We start from the raw sequence: 20,427 nt of genomic DNA, 5'->3' as shown, positions 1-20,427 counted from the left end.
TGAGTCAGACCAATGGTCCATCAAGCCCAGTAGCCCATTCTCACAGTGGCCAATCCAGGTCACTAGTACCTGGCCAAAACCCAAGGAGTAGCAATATTCCACTAGGGCAAGCAGTGGCTTCTCCCATGTCTTTCTCAATAACAGACCATGCATTTTTCCTCTAGGAAATTCCTTTCTTAAAACCAGCTACTTTTTTTACCACAACCTCTGGCAACGCGTTTCAGAGCTTAACTATTTTCTGAGTGAAAAAAATATTCCTTCTATTGGTTTTAAAAGTATTTCCCTGTAACTTCGAGTGTCCCCTAATTCTGTACTTTTTGGCAGAGTGAAAATTCGATCCACTTGTACCCATTCTACTCCAGTCAGGATTTTGTAGACTTCAATCATATCTCCCCTCAGCCATTACTTTTCCAAGCTGAAGAGCCCTAACCTTTTTAGTCTTTCCTCATACAAGAGGAGTTCATCTCCTTTACCATCTTGGTCGCTCTTCTTTGAAACTTTTCTAGCACTACTATATCTTTCTTGAGATAAGGAGACCAGAATTGAATGCAATACTCCAGATGAGGTCGCACCATGGAGCGATACAGGGGCATTATAACGTTCTTAGTCTTGTTAACCATCCCTTTTTTAATGATTCCTAGCATCCTGTTTGCTTTTTTTGTCTGCTGCTGCACATTGGGCAGAAGGTTTCATTGTATTGTCTACGATGACACCCAGATCCTTTTCTTGGGCACTAACCCCCAAGGTGAATCCTAGCTTCTGGTAACTGTGATTCAGGTTATTTTTCCCAATGTGCATCACTTTACATTTGTCCATATTAAATTTCATCTGCCACTTGGATGCCCAGTCTTCAGTTTCCTAAGGTCTGCCTGCAATTTTTAACAACTTTGAACAGTTTAGTGTCGTCTGCAAATTTAATCACCTCACTTGTTCCAATTTCCAGATCATTTATAAATAAGTTAAATAGTACCGGTCCCAGTACAGACCCCTGCATCACTCCTGTCCCGACCGACTGTGACAACTTTTCCCTCCCTCCAGCCTCCCTGCATACCTTTAAAATCCCCGGTGGTCCAGCGGTGAACCGGAGCAGGAGTAATCTTCCCACATAGTGTCCAGGCAGTGTGATATTGGGAGGGGAGGGGGAGGCAGGCAGGCAGCCAGACTTCCTTTTTTTTTTTTTTTTTCAAATAAGTTATCACAATTTTTCCTTGATTGTAGGCACTGTTGGGAAACTTGCAAAATTTAATATTTATGATACTTTAGAATGGACTAATTCTCTCTAAAAACATCAGCATTCCTTAAAATATGAAATAGGCCAGCTGAATTTCCATTAGTTTTGAGCAGCTTCTGTGCAAGATGCCCTTTGTCCAGTGTGAGGTGGCATTGTTGTCACATGGTTACTGCTGCTGTTCCAGTGATAGGTTAAAACAGTTATTTAGATGTAGACAGGAGAATTTTAGGTCTTTATTTTGTGTCAAGTAATAACAATGTTACCTATTTATCATTTCACTCATTGAATTGTAGTGGAAGTTGCTATGAATGTTAGTAAGCAAGTAACTTTGATTTTCTTGATTTCTCTGAAAATACTCTAGGTTGCTAACTGTTTTATAAACCGCCAAACCATCAGTTCATGGCGGTTTACACAATGATATTACACTAGGGAATAGAAATACAAAGTCATGAAACAATTATTAAAATAGAAGAAAACACAAAGATGGAGTATAAAGAGGAAAGGGAAAGACTGTCCTGGCTATGGAGGGGAATTTTGTAGATAGTCATCCTTAGTACCTGGCAGTTGGGGGTACATATTCATCCACCTTCAAACTCGAGTTAAAACCAGACCATCTGCTATTGTAAGAAACATTGTTAATGTCAAAACTCTTTGTATTATTTCCATTCTATACTGAATGTAAGGCTGCACCGATCTTAAAAGTAAAGGGTGGGCACTGACTAGAGTAGTAACATCCTTCTAGGCGTACTGCTAGTAATGCTGCCCAATTCTCGATTTGAATTTATTTGTTTTTGAAAAAAAATCAGACTCGCTGATTTCAGGCCTGCTCTTAGGCTTTCCCTCTGCCGGAGTCCTTCCTTTGATGTGATTTCCTGTTTTGTGAAACTATGTATTGATGCACCTTTTTGTCCAGTTTGTCTTGACTAGATTGTAAGTTCTTTTGAGCAGGGACTGTCTTTTCTCTGTTTTGATGTACAGTGCTACTGCATATGTGTTGTAGCGCTATATAAATAATTAGTAGTAGTAGTGGGTACTAGTGCTGCCGATTCGCTTTGGTGAATCGATTTGTTAAAAAAAATAAAATAAAATTGGGCTTGCTGATTCGTTGATCAACTCTCCTCCCTGTGCCTTCAGGTCTCCTAAAGCGGGAGCGGCAGCGCTGCCTCTTGCTGGCCGTCCGCTGCCGCTCCTGCTTTAGCGGGTGACGAGGGAGGGTCAGTCGGGAAGTGCTGAATGGGCTTTTCTAGCGACCCCCCTGGCCTCCCGGTCTTACCTTCAGCTAATTAGGACAGCCCGCAAAGGATCACCGATGCTGTAGCGCTCCTAACAGGTTGCCATCGTCCTCCGCAGCACGATCCCTCTGCCACAATCCTGCCCCTGACATAAGAGTTTTTGTTGTGACAAATCCAAACAAAAATGAGTGCTATAGATTTAGCCTGAAACAAAATTTTGTTGTTAAGTGACAGTAGTGAAGAGTACTTTGACTCCTTAATGATGAGTCATTTCAGCTTGTGGTAGGATATGTCTCAGAAATTATATTATTTAGAATACAGGCTCTGAGAGTCCTAGGGCAGTGTTTCTCAACATTTTCAAGCCAAGTACCCCCTAAGGTTAACAAATACCAACCGAGTACTCTGCCCCTGACTCCATCCCCAAAATAATAGTACGAATTGTAATGCAATTTCTTCCATCTATTTTTCATATACACACAGTATAATCTTATTAATACATAATGATAACCACAAAATTATAAAAACAAAGCACACTGTATGCAGAGAAAATATTAATTATCATTTATATTTGGGGTTTTTTTTCCAAAGAGGTCAAGGCAGATGACTTTAAAATATGCAATGTCACCTCAGTAACAACTATAGAAAAATAGACAAATATAGTGCAAAATATAGACAGCAGATATAAATTCTCAAAACTGACACATTTTGATCACTAAATTGAAAATAAAATAATTTTTCCTACCTTTTGTCTGGTGATTTCATGAGTCTCTGGTTGCACTTCCTTCTGGCTGTGTATTCAATATTTCTTTTTCTTTTTTTTCTGCCTCCTGTATGCTTCCTCTCCTCCGGTCATCATTCCATTCTCCAACCAACATCTCTCTCTGTCCCTCTGAGTCCAACTTTTCTTCCTCTCTCTTCCACCCCTATTGGCAAAAAGTCTCCCTTTCTCTTGCTCACTGTCCAGTCTTGAGAGATCCAGGCATCTCTCCCACCCCCCTCTACTGCCACATCCAACATTTCTTTCCCTCTCATCCCACAGATCATGTACAGCATTTTTCACCACTGCCCACCAGCCCCATGCCCATGTCTCCTTCTATCACCCCTCTCCAACACCATGCCACATCTCTCCCTTCATCACTACGTCCAACATTACTCCTCCTTGCATCCCCTTCAATTTGTCCCTCTGTTCCCTCTCCACCATCATATCCAACATGTCTCCTCTCATCCTCTTCCCATGCATCTCTACCTCTCTCCTCTTTCTCTCTATGTCCAATTTTCCTCTTTCTTCCTTTCCCTCTCACTCACACACTGATGCCCGACAATTCTCCCTTTCTATTCCCTCCCTCCTGTCCTAAGTTAGTGCCTCCTTCCCTTCTGTGTCCCATATCCATGCCCCGTCCCTTTCTTCTGTGTCAAGTTCGTGCCCCCTCCCCCCACTACCTTCCAGCCTTTAACCCCAAATTAAATTCCACTGCCCACACACCCCCTTCCTCCCTCCCCTGAAGCCGACCCGTGCGAAAGCCTGTCTGCCCTCCCGCTGAAGCCACCGATTCCTCCCATCTATCTACCTGACATGCTCCATCCACCTCCTCCCCCACCACAACCTGATTTGCTCTATCTATCCTGAAGCCGCCAATTCCTCCCTGCCGACACGCTCTATCCACCCCTTCCCCCACCGTCGCCGCCATACGATATGCTCCATTCATCCTGAAGCCACCAATCCCTCCTTATCACCGACATGCTCTATCCACCCCCTCCCCCGCCGTCGCCCGATGCACTCCATCCATCCTGAAGCCACTGATTCCTCCCTGCCACCGGCCACGATTCATCCATCCCCTGCCGCAACTTTGGGCTGGGACGAGCCAGGTGCATGCAGTGATTGCACGAGGCCGGCCCACAAGCCTTCCCCCCCCCATGTCAATTTTGCCATCGGAAAGAAGGTTCCAGGCCAGTCAAACAGCGATTGGCTGGCCCGGAACCTTCTCTCTGATGTCAGAATTGACATTGGGGGGAAGGCCGGCCACGTGCAGTCGCTGCAAGCGCCTGGCCTGGAGTTATGGTGGCGGGGATGGATGGATGGAGCATGTTGGGTGGCAGTCGGCCACGGCTTCAGCGGTGGTGGTGGGGGCAGGCAGGGAGAGATCCCGGGTAGCTGCCAGCCCACGTACACCCTAGGGTACGTGTACTGCAGGTTGAGAAACACTGTCCTAGGGCATCATGTTTCTAGTTTTGAATTGTCATGGACAAGGCCTCGAATTGCTCAGTTAAAGGAGAAGCTAAGAAATGCCATATCTTGTGTTTTATGAAATCCTTTAATTTAAACAGTTTTCTATCCATTACATATGCAGTATTCCCAAACCTGTTTGTTGTTAATAGAAGAAACACCAAGGTTGCACATTTCAAGTCCAGTGTGCTAAACTGTATAATCAAATGGTGATTTTAAATGTGTACCTTTGTTTAATCTTGAGATGCTTGTGCTGGAAGGATTTGCTTGATTATATAGCCAGAGGTTAGAAAAATGTTGTATGCCTTCCTCATTAGGCAAGTATTTGGCATTGTTGCCTTAAGAAGTGATGGTATAAGGCTAATAGCAGTAAGTTGTTACAGGATATCTAAACATGAAATTGCACAAGAAACCTAACAGGAGCTGAGAGAAAAAAAATTACCTCCTGATTGGTCCACTCATAGCTATAATTTCTGTAATATAAATATAGTGTGAGCATCAGAAAGGAAGAACTTAACAGGAGGTGGTAATGTTGTTAGAACTCTAGAGGAAGTACATTTTCCTTTGGTGAATTTCTTCAGAAGGTTGGTTGGTAAATAAATAAATCTTGCCAGTACAGTAGCAGTTTACTGAGTTGCCAGCATGAACAGCTGGTAACTTTGGAAGAATAAAGGGCTAGATTCACTAAACCTTCCGATCCTGTACCGACGATCGCAAAACCAGTTTTACTGGTTTTGCAATTGTTCTCCAACCCGATTCACTAAACTGCTGCCCGATCAATCTCTGATCTGATCCACCCATGCAAATTAGTAAAACCCCATGCAAAATAGCCAAGCGATTGATTCACTAACAATTGCTTGACTATTTTGCATCAGGTTTTACTATTGTAAAACCCGACTGCTGTAGACCTGTCAGTAATTGTGTTACCGACAGGTCTGCCTGTTTTTTTTTTCATTTTTTTAAAAAATGGCACTGATATTTTGTGTATTACACATGCAAAATATCTGGCCAATTAAAAAAAAAAAAAAGAAAAAAAGCCTGCCCCCCCGGAACCCTCCCTCTGAAGAAAAAGGCAGGAGGGATGCCCACTCCCTCCTGCCATTGGCCTGGCTCCCTGACAGAAAAACAAACAAACCCAAAACAGCAGGAGGGATGCCGACTCATTCCTGTTGGCAAATACCTCCCCCCACCCCTGAAAAAACCCAGCAGGAGGGATGCCCACTCCCTCCTGCCACCAACCCCGGACCCCTGCTCCCCGTACTTCAAAATGTTGGGAGCAGGAGAGGTGCTCAGTCCCTCCTGTTCCGTAGGCTTCCTGGATGCGAGGTCCCAGTGCATCATGTGATGCACAGGGAGGGGCCTAAGGCCCTGATTGGCTCAGGCACCTTGGGCTCCTCCCTTGGGTGCGGTCTGAGGCATTTGAGCCAATCAGGGACTTCCTTAGGGTTGAGCCTAAGGAAGTCCCTGATTGACCATTGCTTTGGCCAATTAGGAACTTCCTTGGGCTGCTCCCTGTGGAAGTTCCTGATTGGCTCAAGCGCCTCAAGCCCCTCCCAAGGGAGGAGCCCGAGGCGCCTGAGCCAATCAGGGCCTTAGGCACTTCCCCGCACATCACATGATGCACTAGGGTGGGGCTTAAGGCCCAGTCGCATCCAGGAGGCCTACAGAGCAGGAGGGACTGAACACCCCTCCTGAACCCTTTTTGAGGTATGGGGAGGGGAGCGGGCATCCGGGGTCGGTGGCAGGAGGGAATAGGCATCCCTCCTGCCAGGTTTTATCGGGGTGGGGGGAGGCATTTGATGGCAGGAGGAAGTGGGCATCCCTCCTGCTGTTTTGTTTCTTTTGTCGGGGAGTCGAAGGAAGTGGGCGATTGAGTTAGGGAGTTTGCATGCAAATGATTTGCACCTCCATGCAAATCATTTGCTTGCAAAAAAGATAGTGAATCAATTGCTGTTTCAAAATCGGCCAGTAATCGGCCAACAGCGTTTGAATCGCTATATTTAGTGAATCTAGGCCAAAGTGTGCACCAATTGCAGCTGGAGGCAAAGAGCTTACACAGTCTTACAAACAATAAAATGTACAAAAGAAAGAAATACAATAAACCAGGCTTGTCCAGCCCACGGACTAGAACTTGGCCCGCCAGCCTCAGCTTCTTGGCCAGCAGAAGCTCTAGGAAGTCCTTAACAAAGCATCAATGGATCCTCTTTCCCTGCTGCAATGTTTCGATGATCCTCCTTTCCTGTTGCAAGTGGTCCAAGAAAGCCCAATTAAGTTCTCCAATGAGATCATAATGCTATGCTGCAACTGATCTAATCAGGAGTGAGATGCCAGCAGTTGAGGGCTAGACCTGTGGTATCAAGTCTCAAGAGACTTAATATTGCAAGACCATCTTTAACTTCCAGTGCAGCACCACTCGACCTCTTGGTGAAAACCATTTGTGGCAGAGAAGCAGGAATCTCATCGGGGGACTTCATGGAGCTTTCTTGGACCAGTCACTGCTTCACAGCAGGGAAGGTGGATCCATTGAAACATCAGGTAGGGAGGCAGAGAACCCGTCAAGGAAGCAAGCAATCAGGTAAGGGGAACAAGACAGGGGGGAGGTACATATGAGAGCGAGAGAACTAGCCATAAAGTGATCCATCGTAGCTTGTCTGGACGTGGAGGGGTTTACCTGGACAGAGCCCTTACATTTGCTATGAGGCATAATTCAAATTTCCAAAGGAAAGGCAAATATTACTGCTGAAACATTGTAAGGTAAGACGGAGAGCTAACTCTTGACTGCTAATACGCCACTTCCATCTTGTTTCTCCTCAAGACTCTGCAACCAACAATTTGAGTGACCGAGTTTTAGTCCAAGTTGGGCCCTTTGTGTACCTGAGCATATTCAGACATCAAAATATTACCTAATTTTCATTAAATGTTTTTCATGTCCTAAAAACCTTAAACTTGATTTTCTGTATTGCTGTTAATATATATTGTTGTATAAAGAACCGTATATTTAGATGAGTACAGTAAACTATTTTGTTTTTATTGCACATGTCAATATAAAGAATACAAATCCAAAATTCAACCCTCCCCCCCAACAAATAGAAACAACAAAACCCTATCCTGAAAAGGTGCATTACATATGGTAAGTAGTCGTGAGGATGATCCAAAGTGCCTTATAAAACTCAAACAAAGTTGATTAGATCCCCAAAAATAAATGGTCTACAAAATTTATAAAGCAGTATCCCACTTGTCTACCTATAAACTGAAAATCAAACTTTAGCTGCCACTTATTATACCATGACATGACATGGACACTCATGAAACAGATAGAAGAAAAATTGATGCCTTTGAACTGTGGCGCTGGAGAAGACTTCTACGAATCCCATGGACAGCTAGATCACCAACAAAGATGTTCTTGATTTTAAACCAACATTGTCCCTGGAAGGCAAGATTACCAGACAGAAATTGATCTATTTTGCACATTTGATGAGGGTGAATTCACTAGAAAAGGAGGTTTTACTTGGAATGGTTAGTGGTAAAAGGATACAGGGGAAACCAAAGACCCGTTGGCTTGATACCATCAAGAACGACACAGAAATAAGAATATAAAAATAGCCTTCCTGTGTCAGTCCAATGGTCTATCAAGCCAGTAGCCCTTTCTCACAGTGGCCAATCCAGGTCACTAGTACCTGGCCAAAACCCAAAAAGTAGCAACGTTTCATTCTACAGATCCAGGGCAAGCAGAGGCTTCTCCCTTGTCTTAATAACAGACTATGGACTTTTCCTCCAGGAATTTGTCCAAACCTTTCTTAAAACCAGCTACACTATCTCCTCTTACCACAAACTCTGACAACGCATTCCAGAGCTTAACTATTCTCTGAGTAAAAAAAGATTTCCTCCTATTGGTTTTAAAAGTATTTCCCTGCAGTTTCATCGAGTGTCCCCTAGTCTTTGTAATTTTTGACAGGAGTGAAAAATCAATCCACATGTACCCGTTTTACTCCACTCAGGATTTTGTAGACTGCAATCATATCTCCCCTCGGACCTTCTCTTTTCCAAACTGAAGAGTGCTAACCTTTTTAGTGTTTCCTCATACGAGAGGAGTTCATCTCTTATCATCTTGGTTGCTCTTTTTTGAACCTTTTCTAGTGTATCTATATCTTTCTTGAGATAAGGAGACCATAATTGAATGCAATACTCCAAGTGAGGTTGCATCATGGAGCGATACAGAGGCATTGTAATATCTTTATTCTTGTTAACCATCCCTTTTTTAATAATTCCTAGCATCCTGTTTGCTTTTTTGGCTGTCGCTGCACATTGGGCAGAAGCTTTCATCGTATTGTCTGCAGTGACGCCCAGATCCTTTTCATGGGCGCTAACCCCCAAGGTGGACCCTAGCATCAGGTAACTGTGATTTGAACTATTCTTCCCAATATGTATCACTTTGCATTTGTCCACATTAAATTTCTTCTGCCACTTGGACACCCAATCTTCCAATTTACTAAGGTCTGCCTGCAATGTTTCACAATCTGCATGCGTTTTTAACAACTTTGAACAGTTTAGTATCATCTTCAAATTTAATCACCTCGCTCGTTCCAATTTCCAGATCGTTTATAAATAAGTTAAATAGCACCAGTCCCAGTACAGATCCCTGCAGCACTCCAATGTTTACTCTTCTCCATTGAGAAAAATTACCATTTAACCCTACCCTCTGTTTTCTATCCGATAACCAATTCCTAATCCTCAACTGAACTTTGCCTCCTATCCCATGACTTTAAAATTTTTCTCAGGAGCCTCTCATGAAGAACTTTGTCAAAAGCTTTCTGAAAGTCTAGATACACTATATCAACCGGCTCACCTTTATTCACATGTGTATTCACACTTTCAAAGAAGTCAAGCAAATTGGTGAGTCAAAATCTCGATCAGCTGAACCCATGCTGACTCTGTCTCATTAAGTCATATTTGTCTACGTGCTCCACAATTTTATTTTTTATAATTGTTTCCACCATTTTGTCTGGTACTGAAGTCAGGCTTACCAGTCTGTAATTTCCCAAATCTCCCTTGGAAACCTTTTTAAAAACTGGCATAACATTGGCCACCCTCCAATCTTCAGATACTGCAGACAATTTTAGCGACAGGTTACAGATCACTAACAGCAGTCAGCATTCCATGTTCTTGTAATGCCCTGGGATGTATACAACCCCCAGAGAAAAAGAAACAAATGTATTTCTTCCTGAGCAGTGCAAAAGATAGCAGATTAAAATGCTCAAAATTGACACAATTCAAACACTAACTTGAAAATGAAATCATTCCCCCTACCTTTGTTGTCTCCCTCCCTCCATGCTGTGCCTCCTTCCCGCGGGTGTCTAACCTTCTGGCTGGCTCCAACCTGGCCGTTTTAAGCGGCCCACAGTCCAATGCCCTCCGGTGTTATTTTGTGTCCGGCTCCTTCCTCCTTACAGCCGCAGTGTGCACGAAGCCATGTGCAGTGGTTCCTCATGCGGAAGCCTTCTCTCTGATGTCGTAACGTCAGAGGGAATGCTTCTGGATGAGGTGTGGGATGCGCGAGGAGCCGCTGCACGCAGCTCTGGAGGTTGCAGGCCACAAGGTAACACTGGGGGCATTGGACCGCGGGCCGCATAAAATGACCAGGCGGGCTGAGTTTGCCCTGCGAGCCTTGAATTTGACACCTGTGTGCTAGAGCAATCTAAGTAAGTGGGTTGTACTCTACAACCAGCAGATGGAGGAAGAGAACCACTGAGCTTTCAGTGATGACATCAATGTAAGGATTAGTGCAGCACTGAAACCGTCCAATATTTATCTTCCTCCAGCATATGGTGAAGATGGTCTGGTGCAGGTGGGAATTGAGGGTCTGGACTAGTGAGTTCATGGGTCAGTCTGTGGAGCAGTCTGGATTCTAAGATGAAATGTAGTCATGACCATTAATTTCCTTTTCTTTAGTCTGGCTGCATCATCCTGAGACCCTTTCTTGGAAGGCTGTTTGCACTCATGGGGATCTTCTTTCTCTGTAGTGGTTCTTCATTTAGGTTGTGTTTTAGAACATATGCTTTTAAAGCTACTGGATTAGGTGACAGACCATAGATTTTCTTTTAGCATCTAAAGCTGTACTAATAAGAAATACCCAGTTATTTATTCAACCATGGAGAAAACCAAAAAGTGATTTCTGTAGCATAGCTTCGTACATGACAAATCATATGCTTTGAACATCTCTGCCAAGAGAGCTTTTTGGTTCAGGTTTGAGCTCTATGAAATAGGGCCAGCGCAAGAGTATCAAACATCCTAGGTAAACTGTTAGCCTTGACTTCCCCAACTTCCCAAATTCTTCAAGGCTTCATAATTAAACTCAATCTTGAATATGCCAGCATTGACCTTCACAGAGCTATACTATGAAAATACTTATTTTGTATGTATATGTGTTTCCAAATTCAGTTCAAAACTTTTGCCCAGCCTCCCTGCTGATGAAAGTATATACTGATGATTCTTTTTAAGTTTGTGTGGTGGTTTGAACTTGTTACTGCAGCTGTTTTTTGTCGTCTCTCCAAAATTTTATCCTGCCCATTGTCTAAGTTGGGGCCCTATCAAGGTTGTGATTTATTTAGTGAGTGAAAGATCAGTTTCATATTTTTCACATCACCACCATTTCTGGAGATCATTGAGGGCCAGCCTACTGGATTTTTAATGTTGTTTTTATATACTTTAGTCCATACTGCCGTTGTCAAAACCTTCTTTGACTTTTTGCAGGAGGAGCAGTTCTTGGGTTTTGGCTCTGATGAAGAAGTAAAAGTACGAAGTTCAACTAGATCTCTCTCAGGTATGTTACACAATTGCTTGTCTTGTTGCATTTCCCATCTTATGCAATAGGATGTAATTACCAATAATTCATGAAGTCAGTGGCGTAGCGAGGGTAAGAGGCGCCCGGAGTGATGGCACCCCTCCCCTCTTCACCCCTCCACCTCCAAACGCTCCTTCCCCACGCGCCACTTCCCTACCCTGTACCTCTAATGTTTGTGGCATGAGCAGTGACCCCTAAGCTGCTGTGGCTTCAGCATCGGCTCTTCCTCTGCCACTTTCCTAGGCACAGGTCCAGGAAGTGACATCGGAGGAAGAGCCGACAGTGGCGTAGCAGTAGTTTGGAGGTTACTGCTCAATGCCACGAATGTTACAGAGGTGTGGGGGAAGGGAAGCCATGCACATGTGGGGGAGGGCAGAGGAGGATGGGTGCCAGCGCTTGGGGCAGACCGCCCCCCCCCTTACTACACCAGTAGCACACTTTAGTAAAACTAGCCCTGTGTGAAATGCTTTAGGACAGGAGGCTTGTGTATTTAAAAGCCTGGCTATGTGGTTGAGCCTAGCACTAAAATGTGTTTTTGATTATTAAGAAGTTGCTGTGAGAGGTTTGTCTTCTGATTTACAGTAATATTCAAATAAAGGTAAAATGCAGGGGAGTTGGTACTTACATTTTCTAAATGTAAAAAAAAAAAAAAAAAGTTCAGTGACTGTGTGTGTATGCAGTTGAAAGAGAGAGGAAACATTTTCTCTAAAGGAAGAGTAGGATGATCCATTACACCAGCGGGTGATACTGTCTGATAGCAGAAGAAAAAGAAATCACCAAGGACTCAAGTCTGGGCAACCACACTTCATTTATTAAACACACCTCATTAATTGGACCTGACACAAGGTGTCAGGACTTGAAGGGTCATTGGTGCTTTTCTTTTTCATCTGTGCAGTTGGTGCTTTATTTCCCTCTCTGTTCTGCTACTATCTGATAGCAGGACATGCCCATGTTGATGCTTTAGGCCCCCTCAGTTTTTCTGTCTGCTGAATACACTAGATGTGTGTTCTAAAGCTACCACAAAGTAGTGCTTTTTTAAAAATTAATATATTTCATTTTTCCAGTGCAGTAGGTGAGATATTCTAGACAGTAGTGTTATTTCCCCATAGCCTTGTGCTGCTGCAAAAGGAATCCATTCTGGATTTTTCACTCTGTCTCTGTTGTACTTCACTGGGCTCTCTAGTTCCACCTTCAGTTCTTTCCCTCTGCATGCGTGCCTGCAGGAGTGTTAGTTCTGCTCTCCCCATTTTATTGTTTTTAACTCGATGCAATTTTGTTCCCTTTCAGATAATTTAGTGCTTGGAGTGAATTTGAAGCTCTACTTGCTTGAGAATTCAGATTTTGGTCTGTAGCTGACAGGCAAATCCCACTGGGAGTACCTGTTAACCAGCCTGCATAGTTTTCTCTGGAGCTCAGGGCCGTCTCTGAGGTGGTCTCACCTTCTGTTAATCAGGTGTCGAGCGCAGGTATGTTAGGCACCCTTAGGCTCGGAAGTGTCTCACAGGGTGCCGGCTGCATCATTGCGCCTTCGCCCTTTCCAGTCTGCAGGGGTGGAAGTGTAGTCAAACATAGGAATCTTACTGGCAGCCCAAAGTTCAGCTATGCAGAAGCATTCCCAGCATTGTGGCAGTGAATTTTCTCATTCAGCTAATGTGTGAGAGCTGAAAGCAGGTTATTGCACAGATCCTGTCAGGTCACAGTGAGTATACAGCTTGGGGGAGGTTGGAAAAGGTGGAGTAAATCTGTCCTCCACAATTGCTCCACCACCCTGCTAATTGCTCCATAGCTGGAAAATAACTCCTGTACCTGGCCCACCACCCATTTAATATTACTTTCCTACAATTGCCTCAGCGCCCTCAAAAATTACCCTCATGAACTGCCCCAACACAAATTGCAAGCCAGTCAGCGAGGTGCCCCAAACCAATCCCTTCACTCTCAAACTGCACCATCTACCCCCTCCAGCAATACCCCCAATACACAGATATACACACAGCTGATGATGTGTGTGCGCGTGCACAAACACACATATGTTGGAAACAATATAACATAACACAACATAAAACTCACTTGTATACCACAAATACCATTAACTTCTATGCGGTACACAAAAATTAGTAATATAAATGAATAAGGATCCAGATTCTATCTTCCAAAAAATTCCCTAAAAATATACATTTTTAAGGCACGACGAAATTGTTGGTATGAAATTGGAAATGTAAATATATGAGTTAAATCCCTAGTCCATGAGGTTGCCTGAAAAGATAGCAGTCGTTCCTGAAATTTCTTGTATATCCCTTAACTGAGGAGAATGAAAACAGTGGATGCGATTTTCTAAGATATTTAGAACTTGTAATAATAAAAGATTTCATGAGATACTTAGGAATTGAACCTGTTAGTGCCTTAAAGCAAATGCAGCTGAGCTTAAACTTAACCCGCACCTCAACTGGAAGCCAATGCCAGTTGACGATAAGAATCAGTAATATGAACAAACTTCCTCAAGTTGAAAATCAGTCTGACTGCTGCATTCTGAATTATGCACAGTCTATGGAGGTTTTTCTGGGTACCAATAAGATGAACAATGTTGCAATAGTCTAACTGACTAAGGATAAGTGACTGAACCAGCAATCGAAAGGAATTAACATCAAAATATGCTTTAATAGTTCTTAGTTTCCACAAAGTATATAAGCCTTTTCGAACCAACAAGTCAACCTGATTTTTCATTGTAAGAGTACGATCTAAAATTATGCCAATTATCTTTATGGTCGACTGAATGCTATAAGTTGTATCATTTACAACAATTGATGTAACATCTTCATTTAAATTTGGTGATGCAAAGAAGAAAAACTTGGTTTTTTTCTGTATTTTCAATTTAAATTCTGACATCCAAAATTCAATTATCTATAAGATCTCTACTACAGTTTGATTTACTTGAGAAAGAGAAGTATAAATGGGGATTAAAATAGTAATATCATCGGCATAACTAAATAGTTTAATTTTAAACTGAGATAATCTATTGCTCAAAGAGGCCAAATAAACATTAAAAAGCAATGGGGACAGAGGAGAACCTTGGGGTACTCCACATGGATTACTCAAACTGTTTGAAAACTCATTATTAAGTTTTACTTGATAAGTTCTAAATTTAAGAAAACCCTCAAACTATTTCAAAACCTAGCCATGGATACCTATATCATCCAGACATTCCGACAATTTATCATGATTCACAAGATTGAACGCACTATTCAAGTCCAGTTGCAAAATCTCAAAGCACTGGCACCTTTACTAAAAAGACTACTTACATTATCTACCAAGGATGCCAACACTGTCTATGTGCTATATAATGTCTAAATCCTGATTACGAACCATGCAGGATGGAAAAATGTTCTCTATAATTTAACAGTTTGATATTTACTAAACCTTCCATAATTTTTATAAAAAATGGGATTGACAAGATAGGCCTTTAATTAGTCACTAGGGATACAGAACCCTTAAGATCCTTGGAAATTGGAGTTACAATAATATGACCTCCTGATGGGGGAAAGATCCCACCATTGAGCAGATAAGTTATCCAGAGAAACAGATGTAATTGGAATTGTATAAGCACTAGTTTCATCACATCCGGAGAACATAGATCTAATGAACAATAAGATTTTACATATTTACTATAAAGTTTCCTAAAATCATCCCAACCTGGATCAGCAAAAGTACCCCATTGTAGATTAACATAGTAGGAGTCAGTTAATAAAGGTAAAAAATCCTGTTTCCTACTTACAGCCAATGAGCAAGATGATCGTAAATTATCAACTTACTAAAATAACTTGCTAGCTCTTCCAAATTTGGGGCTTACTTGAACTGATTGTGAAAGAGGGTTAATTTCAAAAATATTAGTAACAATTTTAAAAAGTTCTTTGGTATTAGTACCATTTATGCTGATTTTTGAAGAATAAAATGTCTTACGCTTTTAATTTAATTAATTGTTTATAGGAGTAAACCTCTTTCCGCCAAGAGATTCTGTCATTTTGATTCCCTAATTTTAAACAAACTCGTTCCAATTTCCTTACTTTACGTTTTAAGGCCAAAAGGTCATCATCAAACCATTGATTAGGTTTGCAAGAACCTGCATGCTTTCCCCATTTGTCTGTTTTATATTACTAGGTCTCAAGTGAGGAATCATTTTACCTGAGCTAGGAAAATATCTGAAGAAAAATAATTTTTTTTCTTCTATCTATTTGCAGTTAAACGCAGCCCAAGAAAACCTCGTGGGAGACCACCACGGACAAACTCTGTGCGAAGTCTTAATGTAACATCTAGCCCACCATCTACATTTCCCACTTTGAGCAAATCAGAACCCAAACCAACTGAGAAAGTAAAACGAAATCAAGCAACAACAGGAGAGAAGAGGCGGGGACGGCCTCCAGCCCTCAGCAGTGTCAAGTTCAGGGTAGCCCAGGAAAAAAAGGTGACCTTGGCCCTTCCAAAAGGGGACAGAAGTGAGAAAGAGGCTCTGAAAAAAGTAAAGAGGACTCCCTCTGCAGCCTGCCAGCATGCTGCCAAAATCAAGAAATTGCGTACTGCTAAACTCTCTCCACTTAAGTCTAAATTTAAGAACAGGAAACTTCAGCTTGGGAGGAAGGGTGGGGTATCTGTTGTCCGTCGGCGAGGGCGGCCACCATCTTCTGAGCACTCAAAGGCTGTTTCTACATCACTGCTTCTGGGTTCTCAGCTGGAGAAATCCCAGAAAATCCGCAGAGAAAAAGATAGTGTGACACCACTCACAAAGGAGGAAAAGGCTGTTGTGAGGCAAAGCCCCCGGAGGATTAAGCCTGTTAGAATTATTCCTGCCACTAAAAGGACAGATGCCACAATTGCTAAGCAACTTTTGCAGAGAGCTAGAAAGGGAGCACAGAAGAAGATTGAAAAAGAAGCAGCTAAGCTACAGGGCAGGAAGGGACGGACGCAACTCAAGACTATTCGGCAATTCATTATGCCAGTTGTCAGTGCTATCTCGTCTAGGATCATCAAGACTCCCAAACGCTTTATTGAAGATGAGGACTATGATCCTCCTATTAAAATAGCTCGTTTGGAGGCCATGCCCAACAATAGGTTCAGTGCTACGTCCTGCGGCTCTAGTGAAAAGTCAAGTGCTGTATCGCAACACTCATCACAGTTGTCATCAGACTCATCCAGATCTAGTAGCCCTAGCGTTGATTCTTCCACAGACTCTCAGGCCTCAGAAGAAATTCAGGGGCTTATGGAAGAGCAAAGCCACACTCCAGAGGAATGCATTCCATCTCCTGTACCTCACACCTCAGAAAATGAAGGCAGTGAACGCAGGAGCAGAAGGTTTTCAACATCAGAGAGGAGTTTTGATCCAGGATCAAGCAAAAGACCTACATCATCACAACCTATATCACAGCAGCAAATCTCATCCTCTCCTCCTCCTCCATTGCTTACTCCTCCTCCTCCATTGCAGCCCCCATCCAGTATCTCTGATCACACACCTTGGTTAATGCCCCCAACCATCCCATTAGCTTCACCATTTTTGCCTCCTTCTGCAGCCCCCATGCAAGAAAAACGCAGATCAATTTTACGGGAGCCCACATTCAAGTGGACTTCTTTGAAGCATTCTCGACTGGAACCTCAGTACTTTTCCTCTGCAAAGTATGCCAAAGAAGGCCTAATCCGCAAACCAATATTTGATAACTTCCGACCCCCACCTTTGACCCCAGAGGATGTTGGTTTGGCCTCTGCTTCTGGTTTTTCACCATCTGCAGCAGTAGGGACTGGACGTTTGTTTTCACCCCTTCATGGTGGGACTAGGTTTGATGTGCACAAAAGAGGCCCTCTCCTCCGAGCTCCCAGGTTCACGCCTAGTGAGGCACACTCCAGAATCTTTGAGTCCGTAACGTTACCATCTGTGGTTGGAAGATCATCAAGGCAATCCGCAGTAATAGGTATGTCTTCAGGGAGACGGAAGAGAAGAGTTTTCAGTCCTTTACGGTCAGAAACTAGATCTCCTTCACACTCTATGAGGACAAGGAGTGGAAGGCTCAGTAGCTCTGACTTGACTTCTCTGGCCCCGCAGTCTTCAGTTTCTTCCTCATTAACTAGCATTTCTGTTAGTTCACTCACAACTAGTGCCTTAAACTCAACTTTTACCTTTTCTTCCCCTTCTTTGACACAATCTGGAGAATCATCAGAGAAAAGTCAGAGGAATCGGAAACAGACAAACACCCCTGGTGGGGAGGCTTTCTCTTCCAGCAATCCTACCCCTCTCTTCCCATGGTTTGTATCAAGTCCACAAACTGAGAGAGGGAGAAATAAGGATATAACATCAGAAGAGCTGTGTAAAGAGAAGGACATTGACAAAAGTTTGGAGAAGGAGAAAAGCAGAGAAAAGGAAAGGGAGAGAGAAAAGGAAAAAGAAAACAAGCGCAGGTCAAAAAAAGAGAAAAGGAAAAAGGGAATGGAGATTCAGAGCAGTACTGCTTTGTTTTCTATGTGCAGAGCATCCAAAGACAAAGCCACCACCGAAGATATTCCTGAAGTGTCTTCAACAAGAAAAGCTCCAGGTCGGAAGAAGGGAGTTGTGGTAGAGACTGAGATTAATATCCCTGCCATGCCTCTCTTTGATGCAACAGTTGGTAAATCCAAACTCCCCAAGAAATGCAGAGGAGGGCCTGATAAAGTGGGCCTGGAGCCCAGCACTTCTGGACCATGCATGGAGAAGGCTCCAAGTATTTCCATGCCTTCAAGCACCCTTAAACATTCAACAGCCTCAATAAGCACCATGCTTGCTCAAGCAGATAAGCTTCCTGTGACAGATAAGCGAGTGGCTACCTTGCTGAAAAAGGCAAAAGCCCAACTATATAAAATAGAAAAGAACAAGTCGCTAAAGCAGACCGATCAGCCCAGAGCACAGGTATTACTTCAAACCCAGTTGGGGTGGGGAAAAGAATTACTGTTGAATCGTGGTTGCTATTTCATTGAATTTACGAGAGCTCTAGCTGTTATCAGCTTGCTTTTGCATTTTTCTTATTGCATAGTCACATAAAATATTTGTATCTGAGTCTTGTTTTTACCAGACAAAATTTTAACATATTTGGGATTCTTAGATTTCTGTAACATGCAGCCACTCCTAGCTTTTATTACACTACTGAGTGTGCATTGAGCAGTACAGCTAATGCTTTGACCAATATGTCACAACTTTCTGCAGAGCTGAGATTTTTTTCTGACAGTTGCTTATAGATCACTAGTCATTGCTGGTGCACAATAGTTAAAGATGGGAACTACTTTGGATCAATGCTGCTGATTATTTCTGTATATACAGTCATCCCTCGGTATCCATGTGGAATTGGTTCCAGGACCCCTCTCTGGATATCAAAATTCACGGTTGCTCAGGTCCACCTGGTATACCTTTTGCAGCCACCCCTGCAGCAACAACAGCATCATTGGCTCCCAATTGCAATACCAATTGTACTCAAAGGCTGTCTCCAGCCTGCACCACTTCTGACCTGGCCCACCCAGGAAGTTGCTTCAGAAGGGGCCGGTAACCTTTGAATACTACTGCCGCTGTTGCTGCAGGGCCAAGACTGGCTGCAAAAATATACTAGGTGGACGTGAGCATATGCAGATGTAGAGGGTGGAATGGGGAGAGAGCAAGCTGTGGTTAAGTCCTGGCTGCAAAGGTACACTGAATAGACTTGAGCATCTGTGGATAAGGGGGTTGGGTGGGAAAAGAGGAAGCCGCAGTCGGGTCCATGGATGTGTTAGATTACAGAGGGCCGTATGTAATCTAACAAAGTTCAGCAGTGCAATCCTAAATTACTAATGCAAATTTATCAGATTCTTTTGTGTGCGATTCTCTAAAATTGTGAAGCTTTTAAGGTCATTCATTGTGTTCCAAGTTTAATACTCTTTATTTTTAAATTTGTTTTAAATTTGATTTCTCTATACACCTCTAACCAAGTTGCAACAAAATACAATATACAGATGCATTACTCATGTTTGAAAAGTTGAGGGATTTGTATAATCAAGATCCCTTCCCAGCCTAAATGTTCATGAGTCGCCGTCTACATCCTTGGTATGAGTCACATTAGAATTATAGAGAATTTATGCTTCATTCTTTTCTTGTAAAAATGGTGACAAAAACAAAATCAGGATAAGGGAATCAGTATATTCCAAAAGTTTAAGAGAGTTTTTTTTATAAGCAAGCAAAAAGTACTTAATAAAACCTAGCAGGGCCATATATCACTTTTAGGCTGCATCAGGGTTGGTAAACAGAATGAAACTAAAACTTACCCCCTGTTTTACGAAGCTGCACAGCAACGGTCCTGAAGCCCTTTAAATCTCTATGGGCTTCGGGGCCGTTACTGCAGAGCAGCCACTAGTGCGGCTTCGTAAAACAGGCCCTTAATAGTCATCAACCAGAAGGAGCTCGACTCTGTTAACAGTAATGTAATACATAATACATAACATAGGAAAAATCAAACTAAGATGGTTAATTTCCAAAGTGTTTAGCAAACAAGAATGTTTTCAGGGCTTTCCGGAATAGTGAAGGGACCTAAACTTCTTAGAGTAAGTGATAAAGCATTCCAGAATTCTGTTAGTTTAAAAGCGAAAGAATGACTAAATCTCCTGAAAGTTCTGTTTTTACCGCTAAGGGAAGGAAATGTAAATTTTAATTTTTGAGAACTTCTGGCGAGATGAGAACTATGCACATTCCAGTCTAAAGGAATCAAAGTGGTGAAAATGCCAAATAAGATATTAAATGCAATACAAATGCACTTAGATTGAATTCTGAGATACACCGGAAGCCAATGTAATTCCTTGAGCAGAGGGGTTACTTGATCAAATTTACTCTTACCAAAAATAAGCTTAGCTGCAATATTCTGTATTAGTT

At 42.7% G+C, this 20,427-nt stretch overlaps 1 protein-coding gene across 4 annotated transcripts in view; it reads left to right on the top strand.

The window, feature by feature from the left end:
- Positions 1 to 20,427, top strand: part of KMT2A (lysine methyltransferase 2A) — a 301,152-nt gene that overhangs the window by 7,105 nt on the left and 273,620 nt on the right. For all 4 annotated transcript variants that reach the window (XR_004536758.1, XM_033917957.1, XM_033917958.1 and 1 more), the window contains exons 2-3: positions 11,438 to 11,507; positions 15,761 to 18,447. Coding sequence is in view for 3 of the 4 variants with exons in the window: in XM_033917957.1 (XP_033773848.1) it covers positions 11,438 to 11,507; positions 15,761 to 18,447 (2,757 nt within the window). In the remaining variant the exon portion in view is untranslated. The remainder of the gene's footprint in view (positions 1 to 11,437; positions 11,508 to 15,760; positions 18,448 to 20,427) is intronic.

The sequence above is a fragment of the Geotrypetes seraphini genome, chromosome 13, assembly GCF_902459505.1.
Source record: "Geotrypetes seraphini chromosome 13, aGeoSer1.1, whole genome shotgun sequence".
NCBI classification, from domain to species: Eukaryota; Metazoa; Chordata; class Amphibia; order Gymnophiona; family Dermophiidae; genus Geotrypetes; species Geotrypetes seraphini.
This window is presented reverse-complemented; position numbering and strand designations above follow the sequence as displayed.